General features: G+C 33.9%; 3 protein-coding genes across 3 annotated transcripts; all 3 read left to right on the forward strand.

The window, feature by feature from the left end:
* Positions 1 to 9,206: 9,206 nt before the first annotated feature.
* On the forward strand, positions 9,207 to 11,795 carry LOC112708997 (calcium sensing receptor, chloroplastic). Its single transcript, XM_025760909.3, has 6 exons — positions 9,207 to 9,742; positions 9,925 to 10,170; positions 10,734 to 10,926; positions 10,995 to 11,136; positions 11,213 to 11,344; positions 11,433 to 11,795. Exons 1-6 carry the CDS (start codon positions 9,488 to 9,490, stop codon positions 11,671 to 11,673), a joined length of 1,209 nt encoding a protein of 402 aa, XP_025616694.1. The 5' UTR covers positions 9,207 to 9,487; the 3' UTR covers positions 11,674 to 11,795.
* Positions 11,796 to 14,097: 2,302 nt separating this feature from the next.
* Positions 14,098 to 14,847, forward strand: LOC112771066 (putative F-box protein At1g67623). The gene has a single exon (XM_025815694.1). The coding sequence runs from the start codon at positions 14,098 to 14,100 to the stop codon at positions 14,845 to 14,847; it is 750 nt and encodes a 249-aa protein (XP_025671479.1).
* A 2,597-nt stretch (positions 14,848 to 17,444) lies between these two features.
* On the forward strand, positions 17,445 to 18,446 carry LOC112771135 (uncharacterized). Its single transcript, XM_025815802.1, has 2 exons — positions 17,445 to 17,790; positions 17,851 to 18,446. The coding sequence occupies exons 1-2, from the start codon at positions 17,445 to 17,447 to the stop codon at positions 18,444 to 18,446; spliced, it is 942 nt and encodes a 313-aa protein (XP_025671587.1).
* The last annotated feature ends 3,436 nt before the right edge of the window (positions 18,447 to 21,882 follow it).

Raw genomic sequence — 21,882 nt, forward strand, 5'->3', positions numbered from 1 at the left:
AGGTCTACATCCTTGAAAAGTTAGTTGACCAATTTGTGGGTGACACCATACCCCCTATGGATCCTTTGCTACATTATCTTGGGTTCTATTATTCATCAAGATCAGACCTGCACGTTCAACACGTCCGGCACCAGAGGTTCCTCTTCAGGTGCTATAGCATCTGCCCCGGTTCATTCCACCTACATCTCTCCACAAATGAGGGGTAAAGTGATGGTAATTATATTTACGCATTCTCTATGAATTTGTTTTAAACTCAACCCTCGTTGTTAATGTAGAGGTTCCTTTTGTTTTCAACTTATCCAGGTTGGACTTGGTGAGAGTATTGGTTGTTATGCACCATCCTTACTTGGAACACCAAAACCTTCGAAGATTGTAAAGATTGCTCAACGTTCTACAGAGGATATAAAGAGGAGTGATAAGATGCGCAAGCCAATACGAGAACCACTGCTGAAGTTGAGCTGCATTACTGTGGAAGTTATGTTTCCGCCGGTAAGAAGCATTGAATATGGACTATTTGGTGCTTATCTTCCTCCATTATCCGAACCCTAACAGCGCATTCCATGTCTTAACAGTTCATCTGTTTGAACTTCAAGATTACGACGGCAATGTGGTATAGACTTGAGGAGGCTCAGGTAGTGGCCTACTTATTTGGTGCTTCATTGAGTTCGAATGAGATTCTTTTCAAGAGAGGATCTTATAGTATGGATCGTGAAGCATTCTCCCGCCTTTTGCCAGGGAATGATCCATCGGATTTTGTCATGGAACTCATGTCTTATAAAACTGCATGGACATAAGCTCAACTTCATGAATGCATCGTGTGGTGAATAAATTTTGTTTTGCTCCTTCCTTATAGGACTTCATACTAGACCCGGAGATCGACAAAGAGCATGTTATCACATATTATGCCGATGATTATTTTCCCAAACCAACTTCTCTAAAATATGTAAGTATACCTCATATGAATTTGATTGATTTTTATGTTTGCATCATGCTGATACGTTCTCACATGATTGTCATATCTATTTTTCATATTTATGTTCAAATAAAAGATGTGCTGAAACCCTAAAAAAGCCACTACTATCTTATGACAATGGACATTCCAAACGGAAAGATATGGATGTTTGATAGTTTTCCAACACTTGAAATCCATATAGAAAGGGTTCATGATGCTTCAGATGTGGTTAATATGACCCCATATGAGCTACTTAGTTGGATTGTTAATATGTTGACTTATATTTTTGTAAGCATACAAATTTATTGTGAACATCTTTTTTTGTGTTTTGGCTGTGAAGCTATTTAGGTAATTAAATGAGTTGAATGGGATTTAGTTTGGCCTTTTTTTAGCATTTGAAAACTTTTACATGGCTGATTTTTTTTATCTTTTTTATTTTTTGGATGTGATAGTTTTCTTCTTAATATTATAGGCATATTTAGATCGCTTTATGCATTTTTTTTGGGAACAAGAATTTGTGTTGCTATTGGGCTGCATTTTTTGTATTTGGACCATGATTCTTGTAGCTCTTATATCTTCAGGCCATTGTTTCATTTATTTTTTGTATTATCCATATTTTCAATAATTTGGGCCGTAGCTAGGCTTTACTTGACTCATGTAAATAATATTTTAAGTATCTCTATTCTGCCACTATGACCACAACAACAAATATTATGGTTAATCTGACCTTGTATGAACTATTTGGTTGAATTTTTAATATGGTGACTTATATTCTTGCATGCATGCAAATGTGTTGTGAATTTTTTTTTGTATTTTGGTTCTAGAGCTATTTAGTAATTAAATGAGTTGAATGTGATTTAATTTGTCTTCGAATTAGCTTTTGAAAGCTTTCATACTGCTGCTTTTTTATCCTGTATTGATTGGATGTGGTAGTTTTCTTCTAAATATCACGGGCCTATTTCAATCGTTTTATGACTTATTTTTTGTACAAGAATCTGTGTTGTTGTTGGGCTACTTTCATTCTCTTTGGATGATACTTCTTGTAATCGTTATATCTTCAGGCCACTATTTTTTTTGTTTTTTATATTATCATGTTTTTAATGATTTGAGTCGTAGTTGGGCTTTACTGGGATCATGTAAATGATATTTTTTTCTCTTGGCATTACCAAGTATCTCTATTCTGTTATTATGAGCACATCAACACTTTTTATGGTCTTCTTCTATGCTATATATGTAGACAAGGGAACTAGATAAGGTGATGAAGGTCTTGTTTCCTGACCTGAATATTTTAGGCAGGAGGCCACCTCTAGTTGAATGGCACCCAAACTTTGTCCTTGGCGTTCCAAATATGAACAATTGGTAAGTCATTCTAACAGTTGCTGACCTTTTATTAATATTATCTTCATTGCATCATGATAGGCTCTATAATAGGATTATCTATGTAGCTATTATGACAAACTGTAGATGCTTTTTTGGCTCCAAATGGAGTAGTTGTTTACTCTAAACCCTGTTGAGCAGCAAAATATTTTCTTCCTCTTAATTTTTTTTTTGTCTTCGCATTATCTAAGCCTACTAGAGATGGCATAAATAAATATAACATTATCTTAATTTGTCACTCACTTTTTCAGAACAACATTGACTGGATAGTTGACAAGATAAGGATGGACATTGTGCTTGCGTTGGCTATGAAGCACTTCAATAAAATGAGAGATGAATTTTTTCAGCGGTCCCTCATTGAATGGAATTCTCGAAGAACTACAAGAGAAATCTTGCCATGATCACCTTATATGCATGCCCTAGGAACCTACTTATGTCTGTCTATTATGAATGTTTAATATTTTGGTTACTGCCATATATTAGTAGAAGATTAATATTATTAGTGTACTCTATGCTAGTATGGTCCGTGAACAATATTAGTGTCAAATTAGATATCCATTTTTTGTTATCCCAATACAGTTTCAATATCCATGATGGTCATCTAAATTGACTGAACTATGTCAAGGGATCCTTAGCATGCAAGTGCACATGCAGGTTTTGGAATTTATTCCATGTTAACTATGCATATGTCATTGTTGTTGTGAGGACTATTATCAACTACTAATGCTAAAAATTAATATCTACATGTTATACTAGTTTGTGATCACATTATGAGACATGCATGACATAATGGATCTAATCTTTTTGCTTATCAATATATCCAATTCACACAACTGGATCAAACATCAGAGTTACATACCATCAGAACTGTTAAAAGAATAATATTTGTAATCTAAGGATGGGACTAATAAAGGCCTGCATAATTTAACACAAATACATTTAAACAAATTCATGTGGGAATCTATATTTAAATTTTTTCCAAAACACATCAAATTATTATCACTCTTACACTTATACACATAAACAGGATATTTTTTCACTTTAATTGCTACAAAAATAAAAAATCAAAGGGTCCATGCTTAAAATGATGCACACAAATTACCATTAACATTAACAAAGCAAAGTTGTATAGTTCATTCTTCATAGAATAAACCCAACTAAATATTAAAATATGTATCAAGTATATCAGCATATTACCATCAAAGTAAGCATGGATAATAATAACATTATAGTAGGTACATCAAATATGTAATATTACACTACTCTAGAATTAGCCTCAGGATTCTCTTGTGGTGATCTAGTTATCATGGATAGCCATTTGACAAGGGACTACTTGTTTGCTATAGTCCTCTGGCAGTAATTCTGCAAATGCACAACAAAATTGGAGAAAAAAAACTCAATTTTAGTCTAATAGAACTACACATATAATTAATAACCACAACCCAACCCACTCTTTTTTTAACTAACACCACAACAAATACTAACTATCCAGAGCACACAATGAGATTTAGACAACAATAAACAATAATACAACATAAGTTAATACCTCTTCACACTCATTTAGAAGCTTAGACTATCGTATTCCTTCAGTTGCGTAGCCTCAGCTTCTTGTGATTCGTCCATGTTGTGCGATGATCCCAAGACATTTAATTCATGCATGGTGTTGTCACCATTCCCGCCGATGCATCAACGAGCATTGTGGCCTGCATTGCCACACTTTCTGCATCGTTGAACACGTCGATACCTCTCACGAGTAGTCACAATATGACAATCACACCGTTTATGCCTGGCTCTCAGAGGATCATGTACGGACGCATCATTGCCCCTGTACTCGGCAGTGGTGGCCAACCTTTTCTAGATTTTTTCTCTTAACGCTTCACGTTCATTAGCTATTTTGGTCTTCACCTCGAAGTAATTCTCAAAGTAACTACAAGATAGCTTCACTAGTTCTCTACAGTCATCAAGTATTGCCGCATGCATACTCATATAGGTTGCATCAGGAATCTCTCCACTAAAAATATGGTTATTCATCGGCGGTTGTTTTGCCTTCTTTGTCCAACGACTCTGTATAAGACTATCTGGAATAACAACTATATTAAGTCTAACAAGCACACCAACTATGTGCACACAGGAGATTTCAAAGAATTTCATGCGCAAACAAGAGCATCTAAATTTGTCATCCATCTTGCCTCAAGAAACATTTCATGATCTACCTTGGCAATACATGGCCAGCTCAAACAATGTACACGTCTTTGTCTTCTTTAAAGAAACTACTCTGACATTGCTAGCTAGTAATAACACCTCCCGGAGTAAGACAAGACCTGTCGTGTGTATACTATTGCTACAAACCGCTCTAATTCCTCCAATCTTGTTTTCACAACCGAATCTTCATAAACATATTTGTAATCAGCAACCACTACTCTCCTACGCATGAATTCAATATTGTTGGAAATGCTCAATAAATTCTCTCAAGTTATAGCCATTGTGTATAAACTTCCCTATCTACATATTTAGCGTCTCACACCTTGATGTTGTCTTAAGCACAGCAAAGAACTTATCCCTAATGTGGGCGTTTGACCACATATGTTTTTTCTCATACATATCCTTGTCCCATGAATTTGTTGCAACCCAAATTCTTAAACTGCATCATTTCATATATCTTCAAAGTCATCGACCTCCAAATCCCCCATTAAACAAAGACGAAACTTGGTAAAAAAAAACATAGAATATCTACTCGAGTGGTCACATTGCGTAAAAAGTGCCAGCTGCACAACCTATCATGCATTTCTGGAAATACAACTTTGATTGCACTCTTCATGGCTTGATCATCGTCAGTAATAATGGACTTATGAGCCTTTCCTTTCATGGCATTCAAAAATGCCCGAGGCAACCACACATAGCTTTTCTCCCATTCCTTCTAGAGAACTGCGCATCTAAACACAACAGTGCGCATATGGTAATCCACTCCAGAAAATATCACAAGGGGACATTTGTACTTATTCCTCGCATACGTCACATCAAACCCCATAACATACATCTTCGAAAACAATGAAATCGTATTGACTTGTGCCATCACACCAAAATATATTGTGGAGCCTCTGCTGTTCATCCAACGAATACTTCCAAAACATACAAAGGTCACGACTCTTAAATATTTGTAAATACTTTAGTGCATTATCTGTGTCACTGGCTCCAGCTTTTCTTTGCTTCTCAATTGCATTATATATGTCTTTCACCTTAAACCTAACCATCTCAAATCCACCGCTTTAGTTTGCAAAAGCCCGAAATATTGTCGGAACTCGGAAGCCAAAGCTTCTCATCGTATTAATCTAGTGTAAATCCCCTGTTTTTATTGCCCAGTGAGACCGCATCATTCCTCTAAACCATGCCTCCAACATATCATGATTATGTTCATCGGAGAAGAACTCCACGTACCATCGCCCGTTCCGCAAGTCAACATGGACTTTTATCCGCGCATTACACCCGCATCGGATTACTGGTCTAGGATCTATCTTCCTATTAGTTCTATGAACATGCTTTGCATCTCGTTCACCTTGTCGCAAGCACACAAAATTTTTTTTATATAATGTCTCCCTTAGATTCTGCCTTCTTGCAGCACCCTACCTTCGACCGCCTTATGAAAAAAACCTTTAATTTGTCCATATTCGTTATAGAAGTCATAAGCAGCTTTCAAATCCAAAAACTCTATCATCATAATCTCCCCATCTCGCAATGCATCAAAATCAATTACACCAAATGAACCTATTCCATCGAGAACGATGACATATCTTTGATCGTCTGCTTGACTAGCACCAATCGGAACAAATTTTGTCTCTGCAACAAAGGTCTCATTTGTTATCGGGTCCTCTTCCACCTAAAATAATCCATTACCATAATAATACATAGCTGATGCCAAGAGGTTGTCCTAAAAAATACTTTTTCTTGAATTTCCATTAACTTTACGATGATATGCTTACCTCTGGAATGACATTCTCCTGAAAATTAGATGAAACCTCCTTGGTCCCCTCTATCATTACTCACCAAATCCCAAACCACTAAGAATTATCTTCTTGGTTGTTCGATATTATCAAATCTAAAATAAAAAAAAATCCAAGGATAAGAAAAAAAAGATAAGACAACATAAATTGATCTAAACAATCTAATGCCTTATCAATCTTTTTTTTTATAGAAGGAAAGGGGAAGGCGTTGGAGCCATCATCATAAATCACAAGTTGTTATGTTACTTAACACTATCCACAAACAAATATTACTTATCAACTAAGAATAAAATAGGTAAAAAAGCTTTATTTTAATACAAATTCACAATTAAAATAAAATGAAATATATTACTATGGTTGGATAGCGTTACTCAACAATGAGTTGCATCTAAATTAAGAGTTTTAAATATGTGTCATAATAAAATATTTACATATTATTAGACAAGTTTAATTTGTCCAGGGACATACAAAATCAGAACCCCATTTTTTCATTCTCTTTCTTTTCATTTGATTTTCCTTCATTGCAAGCAAGGAACGTTGTTCGGATTCGGAATCCACTAATCAAAGATACTTAAAAAACTCATGATTTTGTTGAATGCCAAAAGTGTAAGGTCCCACATCAGTTGGGAAGGGGAACGAAGCATGCCTTATAAGGTGTAGATACTTCTCCCTAGCATGACGCGTTTTGACGGTTAAGTGTGGGGGGCTTCGGCTATTATCCCTATCATCAAAGGCAAACCGTGAGGCCTTGTGTGCCAAATCGGACAATATCGTGCTAGTAGATGGTCTGGATTATTACAGATGATATCAAAGCCGGATTTCGGATCGATGTGCCAGCGAGGGCGCTGGACTCCCTTAGTGGGGTGGATTGTAAGGTCCCACATCGGTTGGGGAGGGGAATGAAGCATGCCTTATAAGAGTGTAGATACCTCTCCCTAGCATGACGTGTTTTGACGGTTGAGTGTAGGGGGCTTCGGCTATTATCCCTATCGTCAAAGGCAAACCGTGAGGCCTTGTGTGCCAAAACGGATAATATCGTACTAGCGGGTGGTTTGAGCTGTTACAAAAAGCATACTCAGAATCTTTAGCTAAATTAGAGTAAACAAAAAGCCAATGCAAATTCAAAGCATTTGAAAGAGAATTTAAGAAAGTGAGACTTAAATTTCATTTCTCATCATAATCCATCATAACTTTTCTAACTACTATTTAATTTATTTCTACTTATAGCTAATTACTCTACTAATTATGCTAGGACCAAATTATACATGTTACATACATAAACTTCAATAATAAAACTCAAACATGTAAAAGTTTATTTGTAGAAGCATAAATTTGATCGATTTTGAACCTAAACTTGTAAAGTCGAAAGTTTTTATAACTTCTGTATGAGATTACCTCAATTAAAAAATTTTTCATGGACACCAATGAAAGCAAGAAGTTTGTACCATGAAGACTTCTTATGAACTAAATGTGTTTCCTCAACACTTTGAAAAGACCTTCAAAATTGGTCACCACTATCAACCATTACTACTACTTGGAAAACAACTTAATCTATATGATCTTAATTTCAAGAAAAACAAACGAGATGTGTCTTCTATTTATCAGAAGAAGATAAGGACATATTCTTTTGTTATTATGTGTCTGTATTTATTCACTTAAATAGTGTCTTATATATCATTATCTCATGCTTCAATTTTACTTCTAATGTAATTATCAGTTATACTTTTGACAATTTGAGATAAAAATTTTGTCCAAATATATCTAAAAATTTATCCAATACATAAGTTTTATCACCCTTGTCCAATATATTGAAATAGAAATTCCAATACATCAAACTTAACAGTTAGCAATTTTTCCAATATAGCTAATAGAGTAACATGGCTTTTAGTTCTAAGCAATTTTTTAGCAAAGCCAATTCTTGGCCTAATGTATCTCCTTCAATTAAATAATGAAAAATAAATCATAATGAATAGTTACAGTTTACAAGAGCTTTTGGAAAACAACCTCAGACACGTGTGTTTGCTTCAATGAAAGAAAGAAAATTAATCTTTAAAGACTTGTTGCTATCCAAAGTGCTAACCTTGTAAGTCTTAACAGAACTTGTTATCAGTCTTAAATTTTTAAAATGAACAAATTTCTGAACTTAAATTAAACTTACACGATAAAAGATACTAAAGCTAGCATCAACCTAAAGCATGGATAGTACATCGACAATGTCCTTATGCTGTTGGAATGGTGACATACAAAGCACTCATTAAAAATTAGGAGTTACTATTATAGGCTTCTCCAATTCTTAGCTCAAATATTCATACAGTAAAAAACTGCACTAATTTCGTGGATTTGAATCACTGGATCTAGTGGATGGAATATACAGCAGAGAGATATTGATATCAGTGTGCTGAGATTCGACCCTCGACTGTCACAACAAGTGGTCAAAGATAACCCTTTCTTGTAGCTCTATCGAAGCAACTTCTCCCTGCAGCTGCTCATTTTCTTGTTCGGTCGTAAAGGACTCCTCACATGATGTCATTTTTTCCGTTTTTGTTTTTAGAGTAGTCATCTAATTCATCAGCAAATCTATCACTAGAAACTTTTTTAAAATAGCTTTTCAACTAAATTAATATTTACAAATCAACCCTTACACTTCTTTTATATTATAAAACCTCTCAGGTCCTTAAAAGACCACATTATTCTTTTCCCACAATAGAACCAACCAGCCATGTTTATATATGTTTCTTTGTGATTTTTGGTTTTGGTATTTGGGCATGGTCATAATTTCAAAGCAACGAGCACAAGCCCAACTCCAAGAAACAGGTAATAGAGCCCAATGTACCAAATTTTTGTTTTATACATAAACATAATCCAAAGACAGTGCAAGTAATGAATGAAGGATAATAATGACACATACCTATCACACAAAAAAGGTTGGAATGTTATTAATGAACAGTAAATGACAATGTCCACAGCAAGTTGACGTTGTCATGTTGGAATCTATTTTCTGATTCTCCAATCTCCACCAAAGAGAGGGTTGCCACGTGGGATTGTTGATGATAGTGTTTGAATTCAGCATCAAGCCATGAAGAAAGAAGCATCATCATTCAAATGCTCTTTCTTTCTCTTCTAACCACACATCTCTCATCACAGTCAAAGCAGAGCAACAATGGAGATTAGTGCCATCATGGCTTCAGCAACTCCAAGACCTTCTCTTCCAATTCCAACTCCATCTTCTTCTTCTTCTTCTCCTTCTTCTTCAACATTAGTCTCAAACTCCAAGTTGCCATTGTTGAAGCGTTCATCACACATAACACTTCCAACCTCAACTACCATTTCACTTCTCGCACTCTTTTCACCACCCCATGAAGCCAAAGCAGCTCTCACCATCCCCAAGGACCAGATTGTCTCTTCTCTCAACGATGTAAGCCACTCCTCCTTTTACATTGCCAAAATCAAAGTTTTTATTTTTGTGCCTAGGGTTTCCTTCTTCATCATGATTATGTAAAACTAGATCAGAAAGTTTATGAATTTGATCTAATTCTTGAATTTCAGGCACACCAGAGTAGCTAAAGTTTCTATTTTAATTTATAATTTGTGGAATAGGTGGAGAAGACGATTGATCAGGTTCAGGTGGTGGGTTCGAGTTTCCTTGATGCGGCACAGCGTGTTTTGGAGATTGTGGGGAATGCTTTGAAGCCTGGAATCGATGCGGCGATGCCGATTGTGCAGCAGGCTGGGGAGGAGGCCTTGAAGATAGCTTCCCCTGCCATCTCTGAAGCTTCCAAGAAGGCACAAGAAGCACTCCAAAGCACTGGTGTTGATCCCCAACCTGTCATCACTGCTGCCAAGGTTTAAGAATTTCACTTGTTTGATTCTGAATTATGATTCATGATGTTTGATGCAAGTTTCTGCAGTGCTCAATTTGGTTCCTGTTTAAGCAGCAATGTGCTAGTTTCTGTATTTAGCATGTGTTTTCTAAATACTAATCTGTTATGAAAGCACGGACTTCTTTCGAAAATTTCTCAATTTGCTCAGAGATAAGGTCTCTTAAGAGTGTGATTAGAATTGAGATTGCTAAATGTCTTTGGAATTTCATTATTAAATTATACTCAATTTTCTTCTGTGTTCTGGTTTTGGAAGTGTTATTCATTTGATACTACCAAAACTCTTTCCCCCTCTTTCGAAGTGGAGTAGTAACAGAACTTTTGAAAAGGGAAAAGAAAACTAGACTATTTCTTCTAGGTTCTGCTTTATGACCCTGAATATCGAATCTAAAGAAATAGATCATATTATGACCCCTAAGGATTTTGTATTTCGCCTTTCAAGAAGTTTGCACCATTTTTTAGAAACTTGAATGATGTTTGAAGAACCAAGTTTCTTGACCTGGTCTGGATATTCTCTGTAATTTTCAGACAGTCGTGGACACTGCACAACAAACAACCAAGGTGATTGAAGGCGCGAAGCCAATAGCTTCGGCGACAGTTGAAACAATATCTTCTTCAGATCCTACTGTGATTGCTGGAACAGCTGGAGCACTCTTTATTGCGTACCTCTTACTTCCTCCGATTTGGTCTGCCATCACCTTCAACTTCCGTGGTTACAAAGGTACCTTTGACATTAACAAGTTCTTACGCAAAACCATCGGCTAATACGCTTCCTCCCATGCTTTGTAGGTGAGCTTACGCCTGCTCAAACCCTCGATCTGATATCAACACAAAACTACTTCATGATTGATATTAGGTCAGAGAAAGATAAGGACAAGGCCGGTGTTCCCCGCCTTCCGTCTAGTGCGAAAAACAGAATGATTGCCATTCCGTAAGTGAAATTAGCATGTGATTTTTACCTCCTTAAGAATAAGGCATCAAAACTGAAATATGATCTTCAAACTCAGATTGGAAGAACTCCCAAGCAAGCTCAGAGGACTTGTTAGGAATGTGAAGAAAGTGGAAGCTGAACTAGCAGCTTTGAAGATTTCTTACTTGAAGAAAATCAACAAAGGCTCCAACATTGTGATCATGGACTCGTTAGTTTCTTTGCTATATCATTTTGAGTTACATCATTATATAAATTGATTATTAAGTATTAACCATTGGTGCTGGATGCAAAATTAGGTACTCGGACTCGGCGAAAATAGTAGCAAGAACATTAACGAACCTCGGTTTCAAGAACACGTGGATTGTGGCAGACGGGTTCTCGGGGAACAAAGGGTGGTTACAGAGTAGACTAGGAACAGATTCTTATTTCTCTTCGTTTGCAGAGGTGTTGTCTCCATCAAGAGTCATCCCTGCAGCTGTTAGAGGTTTTGGAACAACCTCCCAATCAAGTGCCAAGCTTCTTCCTGGAGCTGATTGATTCTCTTTTTTTTTTCTTTTTTCTTTTTTTATTTGCAAATACAAATCTACCTCTTGTGTATGTTCAAGTCCTCCTTATTTTTTGTTTCATCATTTTCTCATAATTAGTTTTGCTCCTTATAATTTCTTTTTGTCTTAGTTAGAATTAAAGTACACTTAAAAGGAATATATACATTCTTTAAGCAAGATAAAAAAATATGCGGAAAAAAATGTTAAATAGTAAAAAATTATATTTGATAAAATAAGTAAAGAAACAAAAAAAAATTTAAGAAGATTCAATTCCTATTTGAACATGTAAATCAGAGTACTTACGGATAATGACAGTTTAATAACTAACTCCATTTACATTTGATGTATAAAACTCAATTGAAGTTAGTCCCTTAAAAGGAATTCATTTAATCACTGAATATAAGTGTGGTCTATTAAAAATAGATCAAATTAAGAGTTTGTTTGGATATTATTTTCGAAAATTATTTTTTTTAAATGATATTTTTTTAAAAGATTTTTTATAAAAGTAAAAGTAATTTTATATTTAGATATCTGATGTAAAAAGATTTTTTTATTTATTAATTATATAGCTTTTTAAAAAATATGTTTTTTTTATTTTTTTAGTACTTTTACTTTTACTACTAGAAATTTGTCAAACATACTAAAAAATAAAAAAGATATTTTTTATTGAAAAAAAAATTGTTTATCAAGATAATGGCATCTAAACAAGCATTATGTTTAGATAAAATAGGGATAAGTATTATTTTAGTTTCTAATATTGAGAGTCAGAATCAAAACCGTTTTCAATGTTATTTTTGGCTTAAAATTATCCTTAATGTTTTTTTGTATTAAAATCGTCCTTTTAGTAAAAAATTATAAAATTTTAAAAAAATCGTGTGTGAGGGAGGGGGAGAAAGGAAAGGGAAAGGACATGGGAGTGGGAATGGGGGTGGGAGTGGGGGAAGGGGAGAGGGGGACGGCGGCGGCAAAGTTTGGAGCCGCCGTCGTTGTTGGGAATCGCGAGGGAGAGAGGAGACGCGAGCCACTGTCGCCGCCGCCTCGCAATCTCGCCGCCTATCCGTCTTATCTGCATCACTTTCTGCTTCTGCATCTTGCTTCTACTTTCCTGCTTTCCTGCTTTCTTGTTATCTGTTTTTGCTTTTTGGTTTAGTGTTGGTGGTGTTGGTGGTGCTGGTTGTGGTGTTGGTGGTGGTGGAGGAAGTAATTGTGCTGGTAATGGTGAGCGTATTTTTGTCCAAAAAAATTAAAAAGACGATTTGAATACGAAAAAAAACATTAAGAACGATTTTAAATCGGATATAACATTGGAGACGGTTTCAATTCTCACCCTCAACGTGGGATCAAAACAATACTTATTTCGATAAAATAAGATGAAAGTACTTATTTATTTATTTATTATATAAAAAATATTTTTTTAAAAAAAAAAACTTTAAAAAAAAGATGTAAGTTATATCTTCTAAAAGAAGACATTTTTTGATTTTTTTAGTACTTTTATTTTTATAAAATTTACTAAATATATTAAAAAATAAAAAAATTATTAAAATTTTTTTATCGATTTAATGACACTCAAATAAACACTAAATTCAAAAAATATATTAGTTTTGTGGAATTTATGTTTTGATTAGTTTGAATGAGAATAGAGATTTTGATTTGTTTGGATTGGCACGTAGCTAGCGAAGAATGATATAGGGTTTTTCTTTACTTTCTTTCGTTCTAGTAAAGTTAGCTTTCGGTTAGTGTATTTATTTATTTAATTTTCTGCACTTATATGGTTCATATAAAATAAATCATAAAAGATAATCGATTGATTTTTTTACATTATAAACTCTTTCACAAAACTAATTATAAAATACGTGGTTTAAAAATATCTCCATTAAAATTCAAATTTGAAACTCGTTCAAATTATCATTATATGTGGTGATTGATAATTATGTCATTTAATTTATTGTCATACATATATTGTTCGTTCAATAGCTCTTGAACGTATTCTTAAAATAGTATTTTACCTTGACTGAATCATTCTGAATCATTCTGTTTTATTATTTTATCATGTTAATATGTATCTTTCGTTTTTTTAGTTATCTTTTTTACTTTTTATGTTATCTATATGTAATGCTTTTTTTTTTTTGTCAAAATATTATTTTCCCCCTCAACTATAACCGACGTATATCATATCGCTTTTACGCGTTACAAATATAATTTGATATCTAATTAACACAAAATTTTGAAAGAATCGCTTTCCTATTTTGCATAATATTTTAAAAAATCTTTTTTGATTTGTCAAATCTATCTAAACCCTTTTAAAACCATTCTATCTTTAAATAAACCATTACCATAACTTCTAATTAAGAATAATAATTACACCATCTACTAAATAGAACACAACATAAACTCCAAAACACACAACCTCAGAACAATGAGAAACATAAACAAGAACATGCAACGACCAATTTTTAAGAAGAAGAATAAACCATCCTCTTCTTCGACCATAAAATCACTTCCGAAAGAATTATTGGTAGAGATAGTTGCAAGTGTAGCCTCTCATTCTATCATTGACCTCCACAACGTGAAGAAGAGTTGTAAGGATTTTCTTGAAGCTGCGGAAGACAACTATGTTTATCGGCGAGTCTCTCTGGACAAATTTTCTTTCATTCCAAGGTTTTCCAACGATAAAGAATTGTCATTCTTGAAGCGTTGCAAGGAAAATCAAAACACAGAAAGCTTGTATAGAGAAGGGTTGCGAGAATGCTTATGGAATGGGAACGCTGAAGGTCTTAGGCTTTTGGATATGGCGGCTAAAGAGGGTCATAAAGAAGCAAAATATGTGTACGGCATAATCTTGTTGTATTCATCAAGACAAGATGAAAAGTTGATAGAATTAGGGTTACGGCATTTGCGTTTCTTGAGAGAATCTAAGTGTGTTGTAAGAACAAGGAAAAAGGTAGAAGAATTCGTTAGAATAATAATGTGGAAAAATAATGGAATGATTATTAGTTGGGTAAATAGAAAATTACCTTTATGTCCCTTCAAGAACACATGCAAAGGGTGGAGAGTGAAAAAAGGACGATGGACATTACATGATGATGACGACGATGATATTTTTATTGACTCGTGTGAATATTGTAGATGGGATTACGAGTTAAAGTTCTTAGCTTTTATGGATTGATGAATGTCAATTAGTTCTAACTATATAATTCATCATGGGGTTCTTTAATTTTTATTTTTTGTATTAGTTATCTTATATTACAAGATTTTGGAAGTTATATTATTCTAACGGCAATATATGCTTCTGTTAATTGCTTGTATTATTTTTTTTTTCTAAGATAAATGAGTTAAACAAAATATTTAAAGACTATATGGAGGTTGAACTATGAATTAAACATAACCACAAGTTATAGAGTTTGTTTGGGTGAAGTTTTTTAAAAAAAAAAATTTTGTTTGAGTTACTTTTTTTTAAGGATTTTATAAGAAAATGTAAAAATAATTTTATGTTTAGATATCTTATATAAAAAAAAATTATTTATTAATTATGTTTGTGTATAATAATATAAAAATATTTTTTATTTATTTATTATATGAAAATATTTTTTAAAATATCTTTTAAAAAAATATATGTAAATTGTAATTTTTTAAAACAGATATTTTTTATTTTTCTAGTACTTTTATTTTTAGTATTAGAAATTTACTAAACACGCTAAAAAATAAAAATAGATATTTTTATTAAAAAATATCTTTTTCTATCAACTTAGGATTAGAATTAGTTTGGATTGACTTTTGAAAAGTGTACTTATTTTTTTATATTTTTAAAAAGTTTTTTTTTTTAGTATACAAACTATTTTACACTTGGATAGACTTTTTTTAAAGACGACATGTGTCCTGTTATTATTGGACATCTTTATTAAACCGGTTAATAATTTATTTTTTAATAAACCATAACAAAATCGATTTATTATAACAACAATAATAAACTCAATTGTCTGTATTATAATTATTAGACCCGATTTGATCCGATCGAATTACACAATCTAAACCGAATATCTTTAAATTTTTTTTATAAAAAAATAAATATATCCCTGACTTTTTGTTTTGAGGACATTTAAATCCCTAAAAAATTAAAAATACAATTAAATCCTTAAAAAAAGGTAGGTTTATTGTTATTGTTATAAAAAAAATCGATTTTATTCTAATTTGTTAAGAAATTAAAAAATAACAGGTTCATTAATACGTCCAATAATAATGCGACATGTAAACGTCTTTACAAAAAGACGTTTCACGCGTTTTTATAAGAGCATCCCTTTTTTAAAAAAAATTTATAAATATTAAAAACGTCTTTTGTTCTTTTTTGTTAAGTAAGGTATTATTAGCTTTTAGAAAAAATAAATATTTTTTAAATACTTTTTTTAAACATGTATCTAAATAAATTTAAAATTGAATAAAAGTACTTTAATTTAAAAAAATATATTTTTAACTCAAAAAAATTAATTCAAACTAATATTTGATGACACCCAAACAAAAACACATTTACAAGTATCAATTTTTGCCGTGAATATTATCTTATCTATATTTAGTTTGAGTAAGTAAATTATCTCTCAGAGAAGTACTTTTGTTTTCTCGAACTTTTTTTATAAAAAAAAATAAAAAATTGATTTAATGTACTATTGAAAAATTTTTCACTATTAATTTCCTTGATTAAAAGAAAATTATTCCTAATACTTTGAGTAGTTGAACTAGTTTTTACCATGCTAGAAATTCTTCATCTTTCCATTTTAAATAATATTTGAGATGTTATATATATATATATATATGAAATTTGGAAATTATAATTATATTATTCATAGATTTGTTGGAATTTACTTGAACATAGAATTTATTTAAAAAAATACATTAGAATTTTTTTTGTGTGATATTGATACTATTAGATATAATGGCATTTTGAATTTTTAACCATTAAAACTTGCATTGTATAATACGAGAAAAAGAGTGTGTGAGAGTGTATACTTGTAAAAAATTGCATATAAAGAAGGTATAGAGTAAATATGTGTGCCAAACAGGGACATAAATCTCACTTTCAACCTTTATTTTTTCTAGTTCTTTTAAGACAAGAGCAAGGTGTGAGCGGCCATCAGAATGGCCGTGACAGTAAAAAACAGTGCGAGGCAATCGGCTTCACGATAAAAGCAACAAGAAAGAGAATATGAGAGGGGTGCATCTCGTGCTATGTAGGGTTCAAAGGGAATGAGAGTCTCCTTTAAGAATAAGGTGATGGGAATGGTTAGTCCTAAACCGGCGGATGATGCTCTTAATGAGGATAATTTAACTATCGTGACGGATAAGTAAGGAGATCCAAACTCACTATCTGTAATATTTATGGAGGAAAGGAGAACAACACTTTCAACACTGTATGCAAGATCTATTGTCATCAAAGTGCTTAAAAAGTATGTGAGAGCGGTTGGAGAGAGATGATGGATCCAGATTCTTCTTCAAGACTGATTTCTCTTAGTTCAATTTTTCTTCGAGTATTCTGATTTTTTTTAAGATTCTTCTATTTCCGATCTCTTCTCTTTCTGCAATTTCTTCTTTGATCTCCAATTTCTCCTTCTCCTACAACTTCTTCTCCTCTTTCAAACTCACACCGCAGAGCTTGATGAGAGCCTACTTGCTTCCTAATTCGATGAGTCATATCGAAGCAATTAGGTGTTCCGATCAACGAGATTGAAAGAGGAAGGTTCAGATCTGTGCACCAGATCCACAGTTTCTATCGTTATGAGCTCTGATTCAAGTTCTAGTGGAGTGCAATTTCCCGCCATGAACGCAACTCAGTTTGCTGCATTCTTCAATCAAATCGCAGCGATCCAATCGCACATCAGCAAAAACGCGAATTCGAGTCAGGATCCTACAAATCCGTACTTCATTCTCCCATCTGAGAGTCCAGATATACCTCTCACTTCTGTTGTTTTGATTGGATCGAACTATAGAGCTTGGAGTAGAGCTATGCTGTTAGCTCTTAAATCGAAAAATAAACTGAAATTCATATATGGTAGTATTGAGAAACCGGATAGCTCAGATCCACTGTTTGAGGTGTGGGAGAGGTGCAACACATATGTTGTTGGTTGGCTTAACCTCTCACTAAGTCCAGATATCTACTAAAGTGTTTTGTGGAACAATCTAGCCTATGAGATATGGGATGAGCTAAAGCGTAGATATTATCAGGGGGACAAATTTCGAGTGGCTGAATTATATGAGGAAGTGTATGCACTCAGGCAAGGAGACATGAATGTGACAAATTACTATACCAAGCTCAAGTCAATTTGGGAAGAAATCAACAATTTCATAATCTTGCCACAATGTAACTATGATAAAAGGTGTTCGTGCGCCTTATCTGTAATTAGAATGCAAAGAGAGGAAGATAAGGTGACAAAGTTTCTTCGAGGTTTAAATGATCAACACTCCACCGTTCGATCACAAATAATGCTCATGGATAGTTTACCAAATCTGAATGCAGTCTTTGCTATGATCACGCAGCAAGAACGGCAGTTTCTCAGTCCTGACTCTACCTCGGACATTAAGGTTTTGGCTAGCTCTGCTCATCCCTTGAACATTGCATCGCCTTTGCTAGGTAGAGGAAGAAGGAGAGGTAGAGGAGGTAGACTTCAGCTTGGGAGAGGACAAGGCGACATAAGTAGGCAGCAGTGCACTTTTTGCAACAAGACTAGACATGGTGTTGATACCTGTTATAAGAAACACGATCCCCCCCCCCAACTTTAGACAATGATATGAATATTCTAACTCTCAAACCACTGACACACCAGTCCTCAATTGCATCTCAGCAAATGCAGGTACTGAGGGTATTAATGATGAGCTCATTACCAGTCAAGGCCAATTGGGAGCAAGTGAAATCACAGGGGCTGGATTCACTCCAGATCAAAGGAAAGTCCTACTAGCTCTACTTAGCAAGCAAGAGGTCAAGTATATCCATAGTGTCAGCCAGATTATAACACAACCTCAACCATCACCTCATCAAGGTAGAATGGTTCATCTTTTGCATTTCAATTCTCACATACAGACTCTCTTGTTAAGTAACATTATACGGCCATAGTTCATCGTCTCAAGAACATATGGTGATTGCGAGGCGGATACGATACCATGGATAATGTTGGTTATCGATATTTTCTTGTGAAATGTGATCTAATGAGACATAAAGATAGGATTCCTATGTGGTCCGTAGAGGTTAGGAGGGCATTATTTGGCAGTCAAGCCTTGGTCACCAGATTTTTGCCCTTGTAAGGAGTTCATTGACTCAACAGTTGTTTGAGTGTACATTGTGAGTTTGAACATATGGTACTACTAAGAGAGAGTGGACATGACAACATAAGAGGCGGAACATGGGTGTTTTGCTAAAGTGCGCGTCCAAATTAATATGGGATTGATGGTTGTGACTAATATAATTGTTGATGAACATAAATACCAAGAGAATTATGAGAATTTAAAATTAGTGTTTGAGTGGTACAAGTGCTTTGGGCATAATAAAAAAAACTTGCACGAGAGTATAAGAAGAGCAACCGGTGGAGCAGCCACACGATGTTGTTGCACCACAGGAAGAGGCGGTGCTATCGAAGGAACCAATGAAAGCTGAGGGGAGTACAAAGAAAAAAGAGAATCAAAATCAAATTCAAAATTTAAAAATCTTGTTTGAATTTGGAAAGAATCATCTAGTTAATGAACCAAATCTAGAAGGAAAGCATATATGATATATCATAGGAGACGTTGTATGAAAATGTTGAGAATAGGCAAGAGAATCATGCACACGAGGAGTGGATCCAAGTTACTAGGAGAAAAAAAAAGAAATGGTTGAACAAGGAATGAAGGTATGAGGTTTGGGATGAAATCTAATAAGCCCAATGTAAAAAAAAAAAAAAAAAAGAAAGCTTCAAGTGCTAACAATAAGCATGAGTTGTCTAGCCATGGATTAAAGGATTTGGATCCTCTAAATTTTGAAACTTACTTTAGAGGGTAAAGTATGATCTATCACCATTTATTTCATAGGTGGGACCAAGAGAAAGCATGAGAGAGAAAACATTCAATGGTGAGAGATTTAACTTTATCCTCTAGAGTGAAAATCTAAAATTTAGAGGATCTAAATCCTGGATTAAAACATGGGAATAAAGCTTCAAGTGCTAAGAAAGGAAAGTGTGTCTAATATAAATAGAGGAAATGTGCAACATGAGGAGGGGAGCTCTAGTGTGAAGACGCCATTCTTTGCGACAAGAGGAAACATATGCTGCCTAATTTCCTTCAAAATTTTTCCATTGATATTGGGCCAAACATTAATGTGGGAGCTGAAACAGACGTCTCCTGACAGCAAAGGGAGGCATTATCATCTCTCTAATTTGGTAATTCCAGTTTTGTGGTAATTCCAATCCGTGTTATTGGTATATTCTATACTTATCTTTTATTTATTTTATAGATAGTCACAATTTTAATATTTTGGCTTGGAATATAATTAAGAAGAGTCTCTAATAAGATGACTCGAGTTTATTGCAAAGAGCTTGTTTGCAAATATATCCTTCTTTTTTTATTGAAAATCTATATTACTTTTGGAGTGATTTAGCTTATTCAGTTATAGCAATTTTTGAACCGCAAGATCAACAAGGTAGTATATGATTTTTATCAGTTGTTTCTATTAATCATTGCAAAGTGGCTAGTGTTATAAAATAGTGTGTTACTGTGAAAATATTTATTTATGGGTAGTAAGTCATAAATGTGTAGTACTATTTATAGAATTCCTAACATGGAAATCAGAAAAGAATTATGGCATCATTTTGATAGAGTTGGCAGAACAAGTTCAATTTTTCTTGTTAACAGTTAGAGATTTTAATGAGATCCTGCACTCGTCTAAAGTAAAAGGAGACTTATTTGACTCTAAAAGGGCAGAGAATTTTGCTGATACTTTAGACAGGTGTGGACTTGTTGACATTGATTCTTCTATGAGAGCATATCCTTAGTATAAGAGGGTATCTGGAGGTAGAGATATTATTAAGAGACTAGATAGGACTTGTGCTAATTAGCAATGATATCTGAACTTTTTAAAAGTATTTTCGGAGACTTTGCGTAGGTTACATTTAGATCATTGTCCTCTTATTATTCGTTGCAAGAGGTTTATCCGCTCTAAGCAGGACCGAAAACCCTTTTAATTCCAAACTATTTAGACAACTCATCATGAATACTCTAATATTATTGGAGATGCATGGAATAAGAGAACTCCTAATATGATTGCAAGTCTTAAAGATGTGCAAAAGGAGTCTTTGAAATTTAATAAGGAGGTTGTTGGCAGTGTATTTATAAAAAAATGGTTAGAAGATCAGACTAGTGAAATACAGAAGTTGTTAGAATCATCAAATAATCCACGTCTTTAGGATAAGGAGAAAGAGTTTAATTATGAGTATAACATTGTCCTCTTGCAGGAAGAACTTCTCTGGTATCAAAAATCAAGAGAGCAATAAGTGAGATTTGGTGATAAAAATATTAGTTTTTTCCACATGCAGACCATAATCCACAGGTGAAGGAACAAAATTCACGGTATCATTCTGGAAGATGGTACTTGGACTGAGGATGTATAAGTCTTGAAATCAGAGACAAATAAATTTTTCTAGAGGCTTTTCTGTAAAAAGGATCGGGTTGATATTGATGTTCTTGGAGATATTCCTCTTCCGCAATTAAGTCAAGAGGCATGTAAATGTCTCACAGACTCTGTTTCTTTAGAGGAAGTCAAAAAGACAGTTATGGGTATGCACTGTTTAAGTCAATAGGTCCGGATGGATTTTAGGCTTATTTCTTTAAGAAATTTTGGAAGCACATTGAGAAAGATGTTTACCATATAAGCATAGCATTTTCTGAAGGACAACTGGATATGACAGTTTTTGAAATTCTCATTGTGCTTATTCCCAAGGTGGAGACTCTTACAACTTTTAAAGATCTTCGTCTTATTAGTTTATGCTATATGGTGTATAAGATTGACACTAAAGTGCTGGTAAATCATCTAAGGCCTTATTTTTCTGACATTATTGGCCCTCTTCAAAGAGGATTTATTCCAAGGGGGTGCAATTTAAAATATTGGCATATTTCAAGAGATTCTTCATTTTATAAGAAAAAAAAAGTCTAAGAAAGGCATCTTAACTTTTAAGATTGATTTAGAGAAGACATA

This window comes from Arachis hypogaea, chromosome 1 (genome assembly GCF_003086295.3).
Source record: "Arachis hypogaea cultivar Tifrunner chromosome 1, arahy.Tifrunner.gnm2.J5K5, whole genome shotgun sequence".
Taxonomy (NCBI): Eukaryota; Viridiplantae; Streptophyta; class Magnoliopsida; order Fabales; family Fabaceae; genus Arachis; species Arachis hypogaea.